General features: G+C 39.1%; 1 protein-coding gene across 2 annotated transcripts in view; it reads left to right on the forward strand.

Annotated features, from left to right (window-relative positions):
* Positions 1–22,494, forward strand: part of itgbl1 (integrin, beta-like 1) — a 64,313-nt gene that overhangs the window by 38,219 nt on the left and 3,600 nt on the right. Inside the window, exons 8-10 of one of the 2 annotated variants that reach the window (XR_004021658.1) lie at positions 9,206–9,322; positions 15,149–15,318; positions 21,860–21,973. Coding sequence is in view for 1 of the 2 variants with exons in the window: in XM_030757593.1 (XP_030613453.1) it covers positions 9,206–9,322; positions 15,172–15,318; positions 21,860–21,973 (378 nt within the window). In the remaining variant the exon portion in view is untranslated. Of the gene's footprint in view, positions 1–9,205; positions 9,323–15,148; positions 15,319–21,859; positions 21,974–22,494 lie in introns of those variants that run through there. The other variant, XM_030757593.1, reaches the window with a different exon arrangement.

Genomic DNA, 22,494 nt, shown 5'->3' on the forward strand with positions numbered 1-22,494 from the left:
TGATGGGCGGCATTATCTGCAGTGGCGGCGAAGAGAGGTAGCCACCCACTGTGATCGCCGTCGGAACGGGCGGACGGGTTGCAGCTGGCGGAGCGAACAGCTGCCGTGGCGAGGCTTGGGCTTGAGGCTGAGGTGGAGCGCGACGTTGCTGGGACCTTTGCCAGCTAGCTGGCCCGCCCAGGGCCAGGCGAGTGCCATAAAACTCAGAACTGCGCTCCGGGGCAAGCCAGGGCTTCCACCTAATCCTCTCCTCTAGGTAATACTCCATTACCATCTGACGCTCTCGTAGTTCGTCGACCGCGAGGTCCATCTGGGTTCGGGTCCTACTGTCACGGCTGGGTGCAGGCAAGGCAGGGAGGACCTCAGTGCAGGACACGACAAGAGCTAGGTTCAGTGAAGATTTATTGGTTGTGCTACACAATACACTCAAAATGTCTGTGTAGATTCTCAGTTATCCAGGTCATAGTAGTCTCTGGAGCTTGAAAAAAGGCGACTGGACTTCTTTTTGTTTCTTGAAGACGTTTCACCTCTCATCCGAAAGGCTTCTTCAGTTCTCAACCAAATGGTGGAGAGACCCAGGTATTTAAACCCCTGTGGGCGTAGTCCCCTGGAGGTGGTTATGACCCTCTATTGATCATGTGCTTGAACACATGTGCCCAGGTGTGAAGGGGGCGTGGGTCATATTTAATCAGTGGTTTCAGTTGAAACCAACTTAGGACTCCGCTCCATTGTTTCCTGTGGCCTATTGAGGTCACTGGAACAAAGGTGTGAATGGGGGTTGAGACGTCTGGGAAGGGAGCTCAGGACAGCACTGTAAGCGGGGGAAAGTTGGTGACGTAATCCACCTCCTCTGTTCAATGATGGTTGTTCACAGTGGACATAGATGGCTTCTTTCACTCCTCTTTCAAACCATCTGTTTTCCCTGTCCAAAATGTGGACATTGGCATCCTCAAAAGAGTGCCCTTTTTCCTTCAGATGCAGATGTACTGCTGAATCTTGTCCTGTCGAAGTGGCTCTTCTATGTTGTGCCATTCGTTTGTGAAGAGGCTGTTTGGTTTCACCAATGTAGACACTCAAAACTTGAAGACTCGAAACTCGAAGACAAAACACACAGTGAAAACTGACAAGGACCTGAACACCTAAATACACAGATGGAACGAGGGGGATTGGAAAACAGCTGGGCACAACAGGTGAAAAGAATGAGACTAATAACACAGGAAGTAAAACATAACAGAAAACACAGGGAACACTGGACTACCAAAATAAAGCAGGAAATACTAAACATAACAGACGTAGACCTAACACCGAAAACTTGACAAAGGCAATATTACAAAATGAAACAACAAGGGAACCCAAACTGCACACTCAAACAACAAACAGAGAAACCAAAAGAAACACCAAGAAAACAACCTGAAAAGTACAACAAAAAAAAGCTACACAGAAGAACTCAAAATGCTGGGCCACTGGCCCAAGATCGAGACATTTATAGCATGTGAATTGTTCAGAATTAGTCTGGAGCTGCTGGTGCAAAAAGAACTGTATGAACTAATAATTACCAAATGATTCATCTACATAATTTCTCACATTCTGTTCTCTAGTCAAAATCTGATAAGTAGTTATAGTTATTTAGGAGCTACTTGTTAATAAGTCATTAGTTATCAAATCATTCCTGATTCAAAGCCTGTCACATTTTTGTACAAAGTATAGTAAAAGGATTTTGCCTGGGTGTGATGATAGGACATCAAGGAGCACAGCAGTGCACCCAAAATAAACAATGCACAGTGGTTACAGTTGTCCTTGCATTGACAGCCCGCATTGTTCCAAAGCATGCTACAGCCATTTGTTAATAAGACAAATTGTCTAGTGGTCTGCAGAATACACTTAGGTGTCTTCTCTTGTACCTTTTACACTGATGCAGCAACCTTAATCAATCAGCTTTACAATGCTGCATAAGCCATTGTTCAGTGTATCTAAACACTTTCTGCAAAAAAAAAAAACTGTACCTCAGGAGAAGGTATAATAAAGCCTGTCTGTTGGTCATACAGTGATTCAACTTAATAATATAGGCAGTGGGCAATTCTACAAGGACAAAACCTGCTTGGTCTCTGGACTCTGCAGATTTGTCAGGGGTTAATGTGAAGCATTGATTTCATGTTTCATTTGACTGTGTGGGAAGTCAGTGGGGAATGTATAGCTTTTCTGCTGCTGCTGCTGAAAATGGAAAGAGAGGATATCTGTTCTCTGTACAGTATGTTACGTTGGCCACTGACATTCCTCACACTCATGGGCGAAAGAGCTGCCAATTACAGCTAAAACCACAGAGTGCAAGGTTGCTACCATGGAGGTAACAAAATTGAAAAGTAAACATCACAATGTGCAAGTGAACAATGACAACAAGTGAGAAGTCACTTTTTTTAGTACATCACCTATTCATTCCATGTTGTTTCAGACAGACGGCTTCAAGCCAATGCCATGACTGAGGACACGTGGTGCTCCCCACCACATAATGAAGCAGAAAAGATTAAATTGTGCACAGAGAGTTAATTAACTTTAATTCATCTAGCAGCACCTTAAAATTATGTCCAAAAGCTGCGACAAAATGGAACTTTAATTTACAGAGCGCAATTGAACAATTAATGGGATTCACAAATGCTTCCTTTTCAGAACATCATTTTAATTTAACTTTAAAGCCCACCGCCTATCACACTGTTCAGTTTTTCCTGTTCATACACCTACGTTAGAATTATGATTTGGAAACTGAGATACAGTAGAGTTCTAGGATGGGATTTTCTAACCCTTGCTGAGGGAAACAGCTGATGTTAAAAAGAACTCCCTTCTATTTGCTTTCTGTCTGAGGCAATGCCCATTTGCTTAGAAGCTCACAACAGTTGGAAATGAATGTGTTCGTTGCATGACTCTGATGGCAAAGAATGTAAACAACAAAAGGGAGACAGGACGCAAGGTAGAAGGGTTGAGAGAGCAAGAAAGAGAGAAAGTGAAGGAGACAGACAGAAAATCACTTAGGCATGGATGAATGAGGCTGGTACAGATGTTAGTCTGAGAGGAAAAGCCTTGAAATTTGAAACAGCAGCTTCAGAGCTTTCTTCATGAGAGATGGAGACAAGGCGCTTGTGGATAGTACATTCTTTATTCTGTGGTATTTCCTGAAGGAAACACCTGCTTTCAACATCTTTTTGCTGATTCTTGGGATTCCTTTCTCTGCTCTCTACAGTGTGGCCTGTAGTAGACATTAACTGTACGTGTGTGCTGCTTTCTCTATTTTACAACACATTCCTTCTGAAGTAGAAAAATGTTTTTAATCTACCGCTGTTTGTGTCTCGTTGGCAGGATTTTGAAATATAATTGTTGCTGAGATTTTAATGAAATTTAGTGAAGACTGTAAACAAGAAGCAAAGTGAGACTAATAATGCTGCTGTGTTTATAAACTAAATGATAACCCTCTTTAACTGAGGCCACAAATTTATTTTTTATGTTGTGCAGTCGATATTATTTTACATTCAAATTTTACACAATTTTATGTGTAAATTTCTTTTCTTCTTCTTCGTTCTCCTTCAGTGCAAAGAGTGGAGAATGTAGATGTAATCTCAGAGTATCTTTTGCACTTTTGCCTGCATGTGTGTTAGTTTCACAGCTCTGTGGTGAGAGGACTGTCACAGCTGTGGTTGTGTTTATGCAGATCAGGCACTGCAACACAATTTTGGTACTCACTTTGGCATAACAATGGTCCTGCATCCCCACTGACTATTGTGCAAAAAAATGTAATGAATGAGACGGTGCAGATGGGACCATTTTGAATTCTGATGAATTTTGTAGCCCTCCCTTTTGTTTTAATTTAAAGAACACATAAACTTGCATGAAAGCACTTTAATGCTAGTGTTCTGTGTCAAAAAATAAAATAAAAAACACATAGCTTTATTGTTGGTAACTAACAAAGTACAAGGCCTCCCAGAGGTAGCAAACAGTTCAGGCGGTCAACCAGGGAACCAGAGGCGGAGACAAAGCAATGGCAGTGGCAAAGACGAAACAGTTCAGGGTGGTGGAAGCGAAGGAACTTTGGGGGTTGGCTGTGGCAAAGACCGTCAGGTGACTTTGCGGGAGGCTGACATCAGTGAAGGAGACCCTCTGAAGGCCGGTGTTGTGGAAGGTGACTGACATCTCCAGTGGCCGGTGATGAGCAAGACTCTCTGGGGGCCGACATCCACAATGGGACACCTCGGACATATAGGCAACATTGGACCGTTGGACTCAGGCACAGGCTCTGAACACTGGCTTGGGCTTGGGTTCAGGCAGCTGGGGGACCACAGCCTTAAGCTCAGGTTCAGGCAGCTAGGGTCTCTCAAGTTCAGGCAGAGCAGGACTCATCAAAAGTCTTTGAGCTGGCCAGGGCATGAGCAGGCAGAAGGGGCCTGGTGTCAGACATGGGTGGAATAGAGGTCCCTGGCAAGAGCCAAGCTGCACAGAATATTCCAGTTGGATAGGCTGGGGCTGCGCAAAGCTCACAAACAGTTTCAGATTTGGCCAGTTCAGATCCAGAATACAATAAAAATTGGCTGGTTCAGAATAATAAAACCTGGATAAAATCCTAACTGACTCAGAAGAGTGAGCTCATTTTTCATATTGGATTCAAAGTCACATGACTCATTTCCACAGTGCCAGTTAGAGAAACACACAGATACATAATTCACAAAATTCAGTCCTTTATCGTCAAAACAGAATATTCAGTCTCTACTCAGTCTCAGTCTCAGTGTTGACCAGCTCATGAACAGACATCAATTTAGTTGATTCAGGAACAGAAACAATATGGTTATGGTCAGCACAGATGTAAAAACCTCCCTGTTATTTTGATCGACCTCAGACACCTGTGCCCCCTGTTTGTTTCTGTGTTTGTATTTCTCTTGGATGGGTGTTCTGGAACGCAAATTTCATTATATGTTTACATATAATGACAATAAAGTCTTCTTGAATCTTGAATCTTAAATCTGAATCTGGCTCAGAAACAAAACACATGAAGCCGGAAATGACTGATGAATGATGAAGCCGGGACAGTGGGTGCCTCTGACGGACCAGACAGCAGATCCTCCGTCAGGCAGAGCTGCAGCGTTGAGGTAGAAGAGCCAGTAAATCCCAAGATCCAGGCAACCATCTCCTCTGGACTAGGGTCACAGGTTTCAGACTCATAACCACTCCGCCGCTGAGAGCCCCTCTTCCTTGCGTGAGGTGTAGGCAGTAGTGGAGGAGAAGAGCTGGCGAGCAGAGAGGCTGAAGAGTGAGCGGCCGGCGACAGGCAGAACCCGCCCACTCTCATCTCTGGAGGTTTGGGCGGAGGAGAAGCAATTGTCAAGAGTGACTCATTACTGGGCTTTACTGCTGTGGTGATGAGAGAGATGAACGGCGTCTCCAAGGACCACTCCTCCAAACGAGTCCTCCCAAGGCCAGGCAAGTCCCCTGGAAGAATAGCTTGTATTCTGGAGCAAGCCACAGTTTCCATATTCCAGTCTCTCTCAGAAGGGTAAGAATGGCCTGCTGTCGCTCGTACATGTCTGAGTCTGCTGGGTCAATGGTATGGTTGCATCCTTCTGTGATGTGTGGCAGGCAGAGTGTACCCAAACGCAGAACTCAGGAGGCTGAACGGGAACTCAAAAAACACAGCTTTATTGCTGGTAACTCACAAAATACAAGGAAACATGAAAAGCTCTATGTGAGCAAATAACCCAACAGACTAGGACTCTCTGGGAAACTCAGGACAAGTAAACACACTACCTAAGAGGGATGAGGGAGGACGCGACAAGGAACTGAGGAAACCGAGGCCCTAAATACACACAGTGATGACAAGGACAGGAGAAACAGGTGGGAACACACACATGGCTGAAACTAATCACCGTAGGCAAGACCAAGGAAGCAAAACCAAATAGAATGAATGAAGCAGCTGACAAAATAAAACAGGAAGCAACTAAAACATCCGACAGATACAGAGACTAGGCAACCGGTAACAGAGAACACAGAGGAGGCATGGAAACTGAAACAAGAGATAAAATACACACCACTAAAACTACAACCAGGACCCTTACAACTAAAATGGATAGAAAATATAAACACAAGAGACCAACTTGGAAATAACTCTGAAAAGATACAAAACTCAAAACTGCAAAAAGCTACAATAAACTAAGAATCACTCAAATGATAAATAACAGAATTTGGCAGTTCAAAACACAAAACATCAGGTCACAGTATGGTGGTGGCTGATCTTCTGCACAGCAAACACTGCACCGTGTACTGTGTGAGGTTTCCTTTTTAAGTTGATTAAACCTCTGTAGCCATCTGTTTAATGTATAAGAAGTGCAACACAATTTTATATGATTTATATTGGGTGAATCTTAATATTCTTGATGTTATATAGTCATAAAATAATCAATCATACTAATTTGTGCATGTGAGCATATTTAAATATTACTGTGCATGTCCACACTGCAAGCCTCAGTGCTCAGATCTATTACTATTCTATTATAGTTCTTTAAATGTGGCTTACATCAGATTTTAACGTGAATAGGTAACGACCCTGAATGAACCCACATGCGCAAAATGACGGTGACAAATAACTCACATGCATTGTACTGTAAACATGAAGCCCACTAAAGTCAGCATCCATCTGTGAGTGTGTGTGTGTGTGTGTGTGTGTGTGTGTGTGTGTGATTATTTCCACTTGGCAGCTTGCCACTTTTTGGCACATCACATCACATTATCAGTTTTGCAATTTTGACACATCAACATAGGAAGGGGGAAAAACACAAATAGAAGAATTGAACAAACTAGTTTTCACCTTGTTTGAAGTCTCTTTCTAGTCCCTTAAGAAACTGCTGCTTTTTAAAGTAGTGGGACGACCTGAGATAAGTGACCATTATTCACAGTTACCCTACCACCTGCTGAGTGGGTATACAGTGCATCCATTTAACATATTAACTGTACTCTAACCCCTCTACAGTTTGCGCCGTGCTGAAGCATGACTAAGCTTTAACCTTACTAAATATGTAAAAAATGAAATACTTTGGCTCACCCTCATGTGCAACTTTTCAAAATGTCTCAAGATGTTGTCATTAATATGTCATTTAGTTCAGACAGGATAGCAGATTAAACATCAACACACATACGCACACCCACATGCTGGTGTAGATAGTTTGACAGCCACGGAGATAATCAATAAGGCAGGGGTGTTATGACATCACCGGTTGCTAGGGTAACTGAGTCCCCTGAGCAGATGGTGGTATGTTGTATGTGAAGAAGGACGAGAGCTTGTTATGTTTTTGTGCGAGCATGCTGATGTGCGTGGTCATAAGAAGTGACAGTAATGTGACATGGACAACACATTAGATGACGCTGTCATTCGAGTAGCTGTCTTGTAAATTCATGTTCTGCACTATTTATTGCCCCTAATTTCCCTCAGTGAGTCATCAGAAGATAAAGGCAGGCACATACACATTATGGATGTGTTTTAGGTCGAATTTGGTGACACTAAACACAAAATGTACCCCACAGGGTAACAAACAGGGAAAATACTCAGAGTGAATAATGATTGTGCTAAAAAAAAAAAAAAAAAGTGGGGGGGACATACCCAGCTCAATAAAAACATGAGAAAAGAAAAAGCGGGGCACTGAGCGTGCTCTGATTTAACCATCTGTCTTTGTTGCACTGAGAAATTCCCTTTGTGCAACTATTTTTCTTGGTGGGCAGGTTACCGCTTTGTAGCCTTTGTGAGGTGTCTTTTGTCTGCAGCATCAGGGAAAGGAAACATTTTAAAAGCCACCAATTGTGTGTACCTCTTTCCTTTGTTGGTAGAGCAGACAAGTTAGACAATGCTATTATTGCTAATGCATTATACAGTAGAATTATTAAAGAAGATAACATGATTCAGTTACTGTACTGTCAATATCTGAAACATCAACAGGTTACTTTGTATGTAAAGCAGTAATCGCTGAAAAAATTCCAAGAGTGTATTTAGTTTGTCGCACGCTGCTTCTGTTAATATGCTATGTGTTGCTGTTCACCTTAGATTGTGTTTAGCTAATTTTAAGATTTAGTACAGACTAAATTTTTTTTTATTATGTCCTGTAAAATCTTAGTCAGAGGCTGTACTTTTGTCTTACCATGACTGTAAACCTTCGGCTTATGGTCCCCCACACCGATACAGATCCTCATCATAATGAGGACACGCAGACTCTTTCTTTAAGTGTTTATGTTTTAACACAAAGCTGACAGCAAAGTTGGAAACCAACCCAAAGCGTGCTTCACAGCAATCGATACAGTGATTCTACTGTAGAAACAGGTACAGGTAGAAACTGAGACAACAATGCTACAAGTCTGACGGCTCATCATTGTGCACTTCTTGGCTGCGGTCAGCTCAGCTTCAACATCACTTTGTTTCTTTGCTAGTTTTGTGTTAGCATGCTATCTGTGCAGATGCTCGCACAGTGTCTGTAAGTGTTGTCAGCAGTTTCTAGCTTGTGTACATTTAGCACTTTACTATCATATTTGTGTACTTTCATGCAATTATAAAAAGTAATGTCCATATCTACACACATCGAAAGATGTGGGCTGCTCCCACCGTTCTTCAATTATTAATTATTATTATCATTATAATGCAGAATTTGGAAGAATTATTACTATGAATTGTGAGCAATGTTAATTTTCATTGCCTTGTCAAAATAATATGTCAATATAATATTTGTTTTGTCCTTAAATCAAATTATGCTTGATTTTCCATTAATCCTGTGAGGTCTGATTCACCAAAACCCCAAGCCTGACCTCAACTCTAACATTAAGCAATCTGAGTGTGACATTTTTGTTTTTATTTAATTGTTCTTTCAAATCTTGTGAATCAGCAAACAAAGAAAATAACCATTCTGACACAATTGAAAACTAGTCATATTTTTGCCCATAAAAACCCCACTTTTGCCTTTTTTTCCAAAATACTGGACTAGGGCAATCAGGGTTATCATTGGGGTTAACACCCATTGTAACTTAGACCTCTATACCTAAGTCAGAATGCAAATCAGGTTCCCCAAATTGCAGCGTGCGTAGAAGAAAACCCCATCGAGATTATATTTCTGGCAGAATAAAATTATTCTGTCGAACAACTGTTAAAAAAATAAGCCAGCTGCTTAAATGTGAGAAAATGTTTGTATGTTTCTAGGTCAGTGTCAGTGTGGACAGTGTACTTGCCACCCACCTGGAGACAGTCGTGTTCATGGCAAAAACTGTGAGTGTGACGACCGTCAGTGCGAAGACATCAGTGGAGAGGTCTGTGGAGGTAAGGGAGCACACACACACACACACACACACACACACACTCACACACACACAAGTGTGTTTTGCTATCTTTGTGGGGAATTTCCATTGACTTCCATTCATTTCTACAGCCTAAACCTTACCTTTACCCTTTTCCTAACCCTAACCATCACATACCTAACCCTAACCCTAACCTAAACTCAATTCATACCTTAGCCCTAACTCTGACCCCTGACCCAAAAACAGGGTTTCCCCTTGTGGGGACAAGGTTCCAGTCCCCACAAGGAGCAATTGGTCCCCACAACGTAGTATATGTCAGGAAAATTGTCCCCACAAGGTATTATAAACATACGCGCACACACACACACACACACACACACACACACACACACACAAGTCTTTGAAATTATGCCGGTAGCGTTTGTAAATTTGAAGATCAATACACTGTGATCCTGTCTGCTCTCATTGATATCCACAGGCAAAACCCTCTACACCCTTGAGCCTAATTTGAGAGAAACTTCTCTCAGCCACTGAGGCTTCTGTTTGAGGTCCTGGGAAGTTGGCGCTCCCAATTTGAGCCATTTAGTCACAGATGCTATAATGAATCGCTCACACTCAAACATTAGAGGCTCAGTTAAATTTGACATTTCCCATTGCAGATGCTAGAGCTTATGGAAAAAAAAGCGAGAGAAAGGAGGATGGCAGACGAAGACAAAAAAAGATTGTAGTGGAAGTGATGAGAGTCATATCAATGATTACAACAAAGCCTCCTTTTTAATTTGAGTCTGCAAGAGTGTCTTTTGGATACATGCACCACTCAGAGATCTGCTTTTTTGAAATGAAATGAAAGTGTTGTAAAGTGTGAAAAGTGATAAATGACAACTGGCACACACACAGCTTTCAAAGCACTAAACAGAATTAAGTTTTTAGTGTCTCTCTAACAACAGTCTGGAGCTTTTCCTTCAAAGGTGTACCAAACAGGGAAGGGATTTATTGAAACTTTGAACACTAACTGTTCAGTCAGTGTTTTTAGAGACACCCATTACCATCTTTAAAGTCCCAAACTATTTGTCTTTACTCTTAAATTAAAATGTGATCTGCTGATATATAGATACACATGTCTATGCCCCCCCCCCCTTCTGAGTAGGGATGTTTTAATGTTCCAGTGAGCTGTCTAATTTTGTGTTAGTGGTGCAGTGCAGCATCTGAGGATATATTTCTGCAATATTTATGTGGCTTACTGCTGCTCATTGTCTGCTGGGGTGTCCAGGGAGAATCCTTCATGAGGCTTCTGGGGATAGCCTATCTGCGCACCAAACACCAACACTGCTGCACATACAAATGTACACAAAGGATACAGTACACACATTAGGTCCATGATTATGTCTGTATGCTCAAAGGTCTGTTAGTTACTGGGTATTTTGAGAAGCTGAAAAGCACTCTAAACAAGGCAGCCAGAGTGACAAGTGGGGATAAAACAGAAAAGAGCTTTATTTCGAGGGGGTTTGTAAGAAAGTTCTCAAGTCATGGTACAGTGCTGTCAGTGCTGCTGAATGTTTGGACCTCAGTGCAGAAAACAGAGACGAGACAAGTGCATATAGTTCAGTCCTTCTGTGTTAACAAGCTTGTCTGTCAGCTCAGGCCTTACTTGGCTCATGAGGGTTGTATCCAAAAACAAAGGACAAGAAGACAAAATGTTCATTTTATACACGACAATTTAGACGAGTGTGCTCTTTCTTCTGGTCCATAGGGGGATATTTGTTTTTACCCCTTTTCTATGGTGAAACCTTATTCGGGTTATATGGGATAGGACGCATGGAAATGCTTCCCATTTTCATGGCAAGTGAGTCGGTCAGCAACTCAGAATGGTACTCAGTAGTTTGTATGGGCCCCACGTGCTTCTATGCATGCCTGACAATGACACAATGTTCCTAACGAGATGATGGATGGTGTCCTGGGGGATCTCCTCCCAGATCTGGACCAGGGCATCACTGAGTTCTTGTACAGTCTGAAGTGCAGCCAGGCAGAGTGTGATGGCCTGAAACATGATGTCACAGAGGTGTTCTATTGGATTTAGATCAGGCTTCATCCTCCTTGAACTGCCTTCATAATTTCGCTACATGTTTTCACAAGCATTGTCGTGCACCAGGAGGAACCCAGCACCCACTGCGCCAGCGTAGGTTCTAACAGTAGCTCTAAGGATTTCATCCTGATGCCTAATGGCAGTGAAAGTCCTGTTGCCTAGCCTGTGCATCCCTCCATGGATGCCTCTCCAGACCATCACTGACCCGCCACCAAACCGGTTATGCACAACATTCTTCTCTCGACCATTTCCCATTTGTCACATGTGCTCAGGGTGAACCTGCTCTGATCTGTGAAAAGCACAGGGTTTATGTGCTATCCTGGAGGAGTTGGACTAGCTATGCAACCTCTGTAGGGTCCAGGTATCAACTCATACTACCAGTAGCGACACTGACCCTTGCCAAATGCAAAACTAGTGAAAAGAAAATGTCAGTGCCCTCCACCTGTAAAACCATTCCTGTTTAAAATGTGTTCCTTTTTTTTTTTTTTTTTTTGAGCAGTGTATTATTTAGTGCCAAGGCTAAGTATTGAATTTTTAAACTGTCAAAATTTTACATGCATAATTATTACTTTGATGTTTGGATTGACATGAACGGTAGTTAAAGTCTGAAGCTGGTCATTATGTTAACTCCCACAGGAGTCATTCATGTTCAGCCAGATTTCAGGATGTGGGTATCAAGTGGGTATTATGACAACACACCCTACAAAGTCACACAACAGCTGACAGGTTTATTCACCTAGATTTTATCTGGGTTTATTGAAACCATTGTTAGTCTTATTAATTTGAGTTTTGCTTTTAATATTACGGCACATCAATATATCTATAATGAAAGTTTCTGCATTGCAGCCATGCTGCTAGATACCTGCACTGTGTCTCAATTTGGATACTTCTGTCTGTTGTGCACTATGTACACTATGTACTTACTTTGGCACTGCAAGAATTTTCACCCATCAGGTTGACTTGAATCAGATGTGCTGTTTTGTGCACTTGAAAATGACCACTGCAACTGTAAATGTCACACCAACTATCCCATTTGCAGCTTGTCAAGCCCCTGACCACACACAATACTAAATTCTTCTTCAGTGACAATGTCAATTAAAAGAAAAACAAAAAAACAATAAGTGGCAAATAAATGTGCCTCTGTTAGCTATCTAGCACTGGCCTTGTTATTAGCATTGGCAGTGTATCTTCCGTCTGTTGGTGGTAAATTGTTCTGCAATTAAGCCAAGATGTCAAATGCTGATGGAGAGAAGTGTACAGCATTTCACAGTTATGGGTATACCATCTGGGTACTAGTACTGGACTGCAGCAATACTTTACTAAACATATTTATGCTTGATACTGAGGCAGTATTACTGAAAAACAATAAAGATAAAAAAGATAAATTCCATGATAGCCAAGTTGATAGAAGGTTTCACATCGGCACATGATAGATTAAGTGATGGGTTAATAAATGTATTGATACCAGACACCAGATGTCAATGTCCATTTCCTTGTGAAATAATTACCAAAATAGTTAAAAAATAAATAAATAAAACTACAAGAAACCAGAGTTTGTCTTCCATTACTGTACTTGCATTAACTTCCATGAACTATTTACCACAGACCAGGTAAGTGCAAATGCCTGGTAACAATGTGGTCACATGACATTTCCAATCTTGCACTGTGGATTAGATGGTAGGATGCTGAGGGCTAATTTTCACAATTTGAGACTTGAGACTATAACAGGAGTCTTCTCAGTCTGTGATTACATCTGACATCCGGTATCTGCATTGTTTGTATTTTCAATATACAAACACCCACCCTATTGGAAGCAGGATAAACCTTGTTGTCATTGTTCAGTTTAAAATAGATTAGACTCAAAAGAGATTTTTGTTGTGTGGTAACAGACAAAAGGCAGCTTAGAGCTTTTGCTCTCTATTACTAGTTTCTTCTCTTCCCCACATTACTCACACAGCTCCATTTTTTTTCTTTGTGGCACTGAACTCTAAACCCTCTGCCAGACCTTTTGTGCAAGCAGTACAGATCTGGTGGGATTGATACCAAATTCACAAAATGCTAAAGTACAAGGCATGCTCCATTAAAAGCATATCTAAGTGCTAAGTGAAGGCAGCTGGACGTGTTTGAGTTTTGTGAAAGGCAGGTGCAAACTAATTGAATGAGGCCTAGGTTTGTGCTCCTCTAAAGCAATTAACTACTCTCCTGAGCTGTCTGATTGAGCCAGTCATGCATGGCCACCACTCCAAGACAGAAGCTAGCCTGCTTTCATTTCTTACTTCCCACTGACACAACTGGTACACATACATATTATTTACACCCCTCAGCATACATTCTTGATTGACATTCATTTTTAGATATACTGTGCATGAACTGTGCCCTTAAAGTTATGGAATATTTTATTTCTTCTTCATCAATTTGCTCAGATAAGCTTCAGAGTAAGTAGAAATGAACTGTTCTATTTCAGGGTGCTAATTAACAAAAATTTGAAAAAATCAGTGATGCAGTTTATTTTGTTTATTTATATATATATATATATATATATATATATATATATATATATATATATATATATATATATATATATATATATATATATATATATATATAATCTTTTATGAACTATGATAGTAATATACTAATAATATAGTAAAAAGCTACATTTACATACATGAAATACTAGAGTTGTAGATTTGAAAAAATCTTTAAACCTGTGCCTAAATTAATCATTTAACTATTGTTATTCTGTTGTGTTCGTTTGTTTATGCATGTGAGTCTTCATTGTTTAACATTTTCTGTGTTAAATCTCCAAAAATAAAATAATAACCAAATAGCTGTTTGATTGACTGATGCAAACAGCTATTTATACATCCAAGGACTCAGTTGCTTCCTTCAACCAATTATATGTCCCTGGTTTTGTGTTTGTTTCTGCCTGCCATTGGCATTTTTGGTTTGTTGGTTTGTTTGCCATTGTGGTTTAGCGGCTGTTAGGAGGAGCTCTTTCCTTAATGTTCCGTAGGGTTTTAGTTTTTTAAAAAAAGGGGAAATTTGAATCAAATAGATGTGGATTGGACCACTCCTTTGTACCCCTACATCAAACAATTTGGAGCAAGGTAAGAGTGCTGGAAAAATATTTCTGCTCATGACCACCTGGCATCTGTTACCAGATGTGAACACAAAGGAATCAGTCAATGATGCAACTGTCTCTGCATGGCATTTATTTAAACATAAACATGGTGCGAGTGATGCAAGAGTTCTGTTGGAGGTGGAAGACATAATTGTTATAATGCTTGTCAAAACCACACTGATGCTAACAGCTGTTTAGACATCTCAGGACTCAGTTGCCTCCTTCAACCAATTATACTGTACGTCTCTGGTTTTATGTGTGTGTGAAAATGTTTGCATCTCTTTGCCATTGCCATTTCTTCTTTTTTCATCTCTCTCTGTGAAGCACTGGAGATTCATTAAGGACAGGACAAGACCAGTGATGACAGTTCCTTTCATGTCCCCAGGGAAAATACAATAAGCTTGCTGCGTCTCTCTCATCTTCCTGTAGCTTTGCCTCCTTGCACTGCCTATTAGTGTCAAGGTTTGATGTCTCCACTGTCAACCTTCAGTATTCATGTTCTTTATTGCTGTCTTTTTACTCTCCTGTGGCATTTCTCTTGACTTTTGCTACCAGTGAATGCTTTACCGTTTTTTATTTTTCTTGTATTTGCGGTGTTTTCTCATGGCCATGCTCCATATTCTGTCTCCTTTTAAATGAAGGCCCTTCTGCCCTCCACCGCCAGGTCACGGTTACTGTTCATGTGGACGGTGCATCTGTGAGGAGGGTTGGTTTGGGAAGCTGTGCCAGTTCCCCAGGTCTTGTGATATGAGCGATGCCCAGAGCAAGGAGCTTTGTGAGACCTCTGATGGAGTTATATGCAATGGAAAAGGTGAGCAAGTTTTCCTTTTGCTTAGTGGTGCTTGGGAAAAACTTTTTATAAAAGTCAATATTTGAATTTCAAAACGGAAGTCAACATTTTATGATTTAATGTTTTGATAAAAAATGTGGTAACCAAACAGACAAATGTTACAAACACATCATAAGTATATGCATTTTATAGAATATAGGATTCAAAATGATAAATCTCCATATCACAGGTAAAACTCTGGCAATAATAGTATGCTAGTATAGTGAAAATCCACTGAGAGCTGATAATGTTCCACCCATAAAGAAGTTAAAGCATCATAACATTTATGACAGTTGTTGCAGGAAGTTAGAAAAAAGGTCAAAAAGGCAATGTAGTTATATAGTTTATCAAATGTAAATGTATATCCACTTGATGTCTTCTTTCTGAAAAATCATAGAAATTGAGCAGCAAATTTCCCATTCTCATTGCTTTCAAATGCACATCTCATTCAATCATATTTAATATTAAGTAAAGTATGCTTTTCATTTCTGTATTATAAGTAGAACATTTAAGTTTTTGAATGAATCATCATGTCCTTTGCACTAAACTACCTTTACCTTTGCTCACAGGAATGAAAATTCCTTCCTACCTGTCCAACTGATCTCTCCTGGGTGTTACTGTTGGGTTAATATATTGATCATATATTAACTTAATGGTTCCCTTTCTGTTGGCTAGTAGGAATAATTCTCTGGCTCCATACTGATTTTTATTTTATTTTGACCCTCTAGAATTCTTCAACATTCACAGTAGAACAAATGCACTGATATGCTATAAAGGCAAACCCCAGGAACACATCTGATGGTGACAAAGGTAGTTGTGTTTCACTGCTGGGTCGAGAAAAAAAACAAAAAAGCCTTCAAAATAATCAATAACTTTACACAAACTAACTGTAGTTCTATGTTTAGCTTTCAGTGCCTTTACATGTATTTCCAACACATGACCTAAGATAATTAGGTAACTGAACAATTCATCATGGCATATATAACATCTTATCATTGTATATTATCTACCTTTGTCATGATGTTTAAAGCAGAGAGTATAAGTGCTATCGCTGAAACACCACATCAGTGATTGCCCCCAGAGACAGGTACAAAAGTAGCTGAGCTGATACTAATTGAGCAGGAGGGAAAGTATTAATGTACTAGACAGTCTCTCGGGTTTATTCCTTAAATACACAACTGTGCTGAAAAGCAGATATACATCAATATACAATATCTTATGCCCCATAACAGTCTTTATTATTATTAATTTCATCACTGTTAACTCATAGAATACTCTTACTTTGTTTGTTTGTTTGTTTGTTTTTAAAGATATCCAACCTTTATTTTAGTGGCATCATCATTTTGGACAGATTTCTTCTATCCTCTTTGTTGAAAATTGCTTTTTTTAATTTTTTTAAATTCATGTTCCTGTCAAACTCTACAGATTTTTGACAAATACTGCAAAACAGACTAAGAGGGAAGCTACAGTGGCTTACAAAAGTATTCACACCCCTTGAACTTTTCCATATTTTGTCACATTACAACCACAAACATAAATATATTTCACTGGAATTTAATGTGAAAGACCAACACAAAGTGGTTTACAATTGTGAAGTGGAAAGAAAATTATACATGATCCAAAACATTTTTTACATTTATGTTTGTGGTTGTAATGTGACAAAATATGGAAACGTTCAAGGGGTATGAATACTTTTAAAAGCCCCTGTATTTAGCATCTAATAAGACAAGAAGGTAATAATATGGAAATAGAAAATTATTACCACTTAATTATGCAAGTAATATCCAACCTTTAACCAAGTAATATCAACAATGGTGATAACTAATACAGATTTATAAAATTAGGTAATAACAGGCTAAAAACTGGGGTGATAATGTAAATACAAATATGTGCCTATAAGGCAAAACCAAAGTATAAAAAGTATAGTAATATTTAGGTAACAATATGTTGACCTGCTAACAATAATATAGCAGCATTTGTTACCATTGTTAGATTTTTTATACACTGACATAAAATGCTCGTAAACCATAATAAGATAATACTGGTTGATGCTTTTCCAGAGCATTCTGCTTTGTTTGGAGGAAAACATGTAGTTTCTGTGCAATATGTGCAAAATGTAAAATTAAATTTTTTTCTGTTTAATTCCATGTTAATAACCTAATAAAGCAAGTTTCAAGAAGTATGATGATTATCTTGAAACGTGTGGTAGTTTCTGTGTAATAACCAGGAATCCGGGCTGCAAAATGCAAAACTACAAATTTCTACTACTTTTAATAATAGACTAGAATAACATGTCTACATTACAATCATTAATTTAATGTGTATTTTATATTACACCACTGGGAAATAAAGAATTTGTATATGGCTATACAAGCAGTATGTGGGTCTACCTCTTCAAATCATAGTTCATAAAAGATTTATTGATGAGCACGTAGAAGGTGATTTGACTCTCATCAAGACCTATGAAACAAAAACCAAAGAAAAAAACAGAATACTTTAACATGCTGGCCATGTGGCAGTTCAGCTCAGTTGCTTTTTTTTTACAAAGAAACAATTGATTTGAAAATGAATTAGAATTTGCACTAATAATAATATTCAGCATTCAACACTACATTAATCAGTTTATTAATGACAATATTTGGTTAAGTTTTATTTGGAAATCTACACACCTTAACCTAAAATAATAAACAAAACATTAATGTATAGTTTCCCTTAAAGAAAAATAATGATTATATAATCACATGTGAAATGTTTAACTCATTCAGGTTTCGCATGTTTGAACTTATATCTGCTTCATTTTTTTTTTTTTTTTTTTGCAAAACACATTTTAATAATGCTGCCTTTCTTCTCGCTTACAACATTAACTCAGAGTTTGTTGTGAAGAAACCATGTTTTTCTACTACAAACTCTTGAAACACTAAATACAAAGAAACTATAAACTGTTCAACCATTGCGGGTCGTAGTAGACATTTGCACAATATCATCACAACATTAAGCCCCCCCAGGGATCCAGAGGTAGACAGAGAAAGACCCAGGGGACTCAGGCCCTCCGCAGCCCACCAGGAGCTCAGAAGACCTGAGGCCGCAAATCCTGACGGCAACTGCATGCACACCCCAAAAGAGGAAGGAGTGAAGCCCGAGACGGAGCCCCCACAGCCCAAGAGCCCAGATATTCTTTATTTAATCCATGTTTTCAGTAGTGGCTACACTACATCAGTAGTGACTATACTGATGTGGTAGTAATGATACTTTTGAGAAGGAAAGATTATATTATTGTACATTAGCTTTTTTTTTTTTTTTAACTAAATTTTAGCTTGTGACATAATTTATGTTTGAAATTCAGCAACACCAACAAAAAAAATGGAACTACATCCCAGCCATCAAAGTTCTGAATGTTTGTGTAAGATCACTTCAAGTGCATGACAGGTGCAGCCCACTTCTCCCTCAGAAGATGGATCAAACGCAGAGAATGGATCTCACATTCATAAGGTTTAGGACAGGAAATGGAACCTTAATACCAATTTTAAAATAATGCATTATTATTAATGACATGACCAGGGGATTCAAATTCAACAGGACACACAACAGAGGGAGACATAGGGACACAGCGGTCACAAAATAATATATTGGTATAAACTATAAAATGAATTTGTGTGTGTGTTGTATGTGAGGAAGTGCTGGGTGGATCACTGATGGGGATATCCTCCTGCCATTAATGAAAATGTAAAAATAAATGTAGATTCAAAATATCATTACATCCCCATTTCATAAAAGAAAACCCTTCAGCAGACATCTTATTGCCTTTTGCAAAACTATTTTGCCCTAAACTTTTAACAAATACTACTTAGTCATCCCTGGGTTATTAAAGATATAATACATATTCCAGCAAAAATGTGTTTTCAATAGTACTTTTAAGCGTGATTTTCTACAAAACTTTTTAGTAACCGCATCCTAGAACAGAGACAAAAAACTTCCGTGGTAAAGAAATTTGAGAAAGTACATACTGTACTCTAGTACAAGTGTGTGTGTTACATAATGTTTTTCTATTTATATAGTCTAGAACAGTAAGCCAGATAAAATGCATACTTACAAGGTATTCACATCATATTATACTCGTGTGTACAGGACTATTACTGCAAAATGCACCCATACTACGTAACCTGCTGCATTATGTATCATCATCACTGTAATCATAATACAACCATGCTGTTTACATTTATGGCTTTAATGTTGCTCAATGATGAGTCATAGTCTGTACTATTTATGGCCATGAGTCATCCCTGACCATCAAGTTGGCTAATGCTCAGTCAATCAGAAGTTGGTATCACAGGCTAATCAATAAGGCTGCAGCCTAGAACTGATGTTACTATAAACAGACCGCCCCTTGCCTAGAAATTTGGGATTCCCCAGTTTCTCACTATCGAGCTATTGACAGCTGTTCAGTGACCTAGCTCAGTTGCTAGATATAGGGATCCCCACTTTCTCCATTTCAGTCAATAATGGTCATGTAGGTATAGGCAATCACACAGCACAATATGATCAGATGAATAGGCTAAGCATGAGAAAGAAGCTGCATATCATTAGCATTTATTATAATAGCATTAGCAGCCTGAAATCCTCCATGTTGTGTACGCTCCACATCAGTTAAATACAGACAAAGTGTACAAAGGCTACTAAACATACAGGAATATCATCTTGCACAGCTTTAAAGAGTAAAGAAAACATTTGCCAAATTTTATGACTCAGCTCCTTGTAGTTTTGGAGTCTATTGCCTGGTATTTTACTGGCTCATTTCTTAGCCTTTCATTGTCCTCCCTCAATTGCTCTGTTCCACTTTTTTTTTTCTTTTTTTGCAGGCATTTTTATGTTTTATCTTATCCTAGGAAAATACATGATAAAATAGAAGCAATAATTATTTGTATGTGTGGAAAATTTTAAATATATTCTTATGTATAAAAATAATTGACATCCACTTTTGTCACAACCATAATTTTGCAATATATTATGGTAGTGACTGTTTTGGTAGTGACAATTTTAGCTACTTCTCAACATAATTCAGCAACGCTAGGCTAAAAATGACTAGCAATCACAGATTTAGAAAGATGTTTGTGAATAAAAACATAACCTATATCATCCATCCATCCATTCTCTTCCACCTATCCTGTTTAGGGTCACGGTCACTATACTATTACTCTTTGGTTTTGCCTTGTAGGCATACATTTGTAACCAACATTATACCCCCAGTTTGTGGCTTGTTAATACCCAATTACATAATTGTCAATGTAATATTACTCATCTACAACCATATGATTCAAGATATTACTTGGGTATTACTTACATGTTTCTTTGGTAATTAAGTGGTAATAACTTCCTACTTCCTTCTTACTACCTCTTCATTTCCACATTATTACTCAACTATTGCCACCTTATTACCAAGCTCTAATAGTGCAGCCAAAAACTGATGTATTTCTATTCAGAGGATGAATTGTGATTTGATAGGAATAACATGGCTCCTCAATACCTCCTTAATTTGGCATGGGTGAATACATAGAATTTACACAAAAGGACCATAAATAAAGCTCCTTCTTGTCTAAACCAAGGTTGTGTAAGTAAAACTTCCACAGAAAAAGCTGTAAAAAAAATCCCTTGATTTATGATCTGATATTTATAGACTAAATAAGGGAGCTATAGAAATTTTAACTGACAGTAAACAGACTGATCATTAGTTTCAGCAGGTGCAGCTGTCTGCTTTATTCCATACGTTTATAATGAAGCCCTGCACATTGTCACTACACTGTATGTATCATTAGTTGGCATATGACACCACGCAGCAGGATTACTTCTCTGTTGCATAGCAGTGAATCCACAGAAATAGACCTGCTGCACTGAGTCCTGCCCTGCAAAGCTGAGCATGGTGTGAAAATGAAGACGAGCATGTTCATTCTCCAGGTTCAACTACACTGAGACACCAGAGCTACCTTCCCTGACCTCCTCCCATTGTTTCATTGTTTCACTGTTTCTCGTTCCCTCCTTCTACTTTTGACTTCATCTCCTCACACCTTTCATAGTGGGTTCCTGTAATCCAGTGAATGTGGATGCAAACTGGGGAGATTGAAACCATAGTTGGTGGACCTCTGGGTGAGAGCTTAGGAAAAATAAAGTGGACAGCAGTAGATTTGTTTTTCTCTACCAATCCTTAATACCTTATTATCCTGCTGCTGCCCTCGAGAGAGAGAGAGCAGAGAGAAGAGAAAAGAATACACACTGATGGGCATGAGAGGTGAGAAGTGTGGGCGGATTGGTATCCTGGTGGTAAAAGTATATTAGTGGCCATTTCCCCAGGATACATCTCATATCACTCTGCCCAGTACTATTAATCTTCTGTGCAAAATAAAGAATTTACAACAAATAAAGAAAATACACTGTCAAAATTCAGGCTTGAATGAAAAGAAATGAGGTTAATTAATAAAACAGTTCTCTTTATGTATGTGTGTGTGTATGTGTGTTTCTGTGTGTGTTACAGGCTCCTGTCACTGTGGTAAGTGTATCTGCAATCCCCGAGACTGGTGGGTGTCTGGAGAGTACTGCGAGTGTGACGACCGCGAGTGTGATAGACATGACGGGATCATCTGCACAGGTAATGAAATGCAAAAAAGAAAAAGAGCAATACAAACAGCAACAAGAATAAGTGGAAATTCCTCTTGCCTCTATCTAATGAAGAGCAGTTTTACCACGTTTGAATAGTTGAAGGTGAACAGGTTTGCTCAAGTTGCAGTGGGGCTGGTAGGAGCAGGAACTCATTTACATTTTCATAAATCAGCCCTTACTAAAGATGGCAATCAGAGCAATTTTAATACACCAGATTATTTTTCTTGTTTTCTCTTTCTTATTTTCTTGCTTCTAAATATTCCTTTTTGAAAAGATTCATTTTTAGTGGTTTAAAGAAAACAGTGGAGCAGAACTTTATTACAGAGAGAGACACCTTACCAGCATAATGTTTCTATTATGTAACAGGCAGCTGCACAAGGAAAAGAGATGCAGTATAATGTTGTGCTAAGATCAACTTACTTTCATAAGTAACAAGCCAAGGGAACCAATCCTAAGAGGGCGTGTGGGCATGGGGAAAGCTGTTTTATAGAAACAGCAAAACTAATTTTA

This window comes from Archocentrus centrarchus, chromosome 21 (assembly GCF_007364275.1).
Source record: "Archocentrus centrarchus isolate MPI-CPG fArcCen1 chromosome 21, fArcCen1, whole genome shotgun sequence".
NCBI lineage: Eukaryota > Metazoa > Chordata > Actinopteri > Cichliformes > Cichlidae > Archocentrus > Archocentrus centrarchus.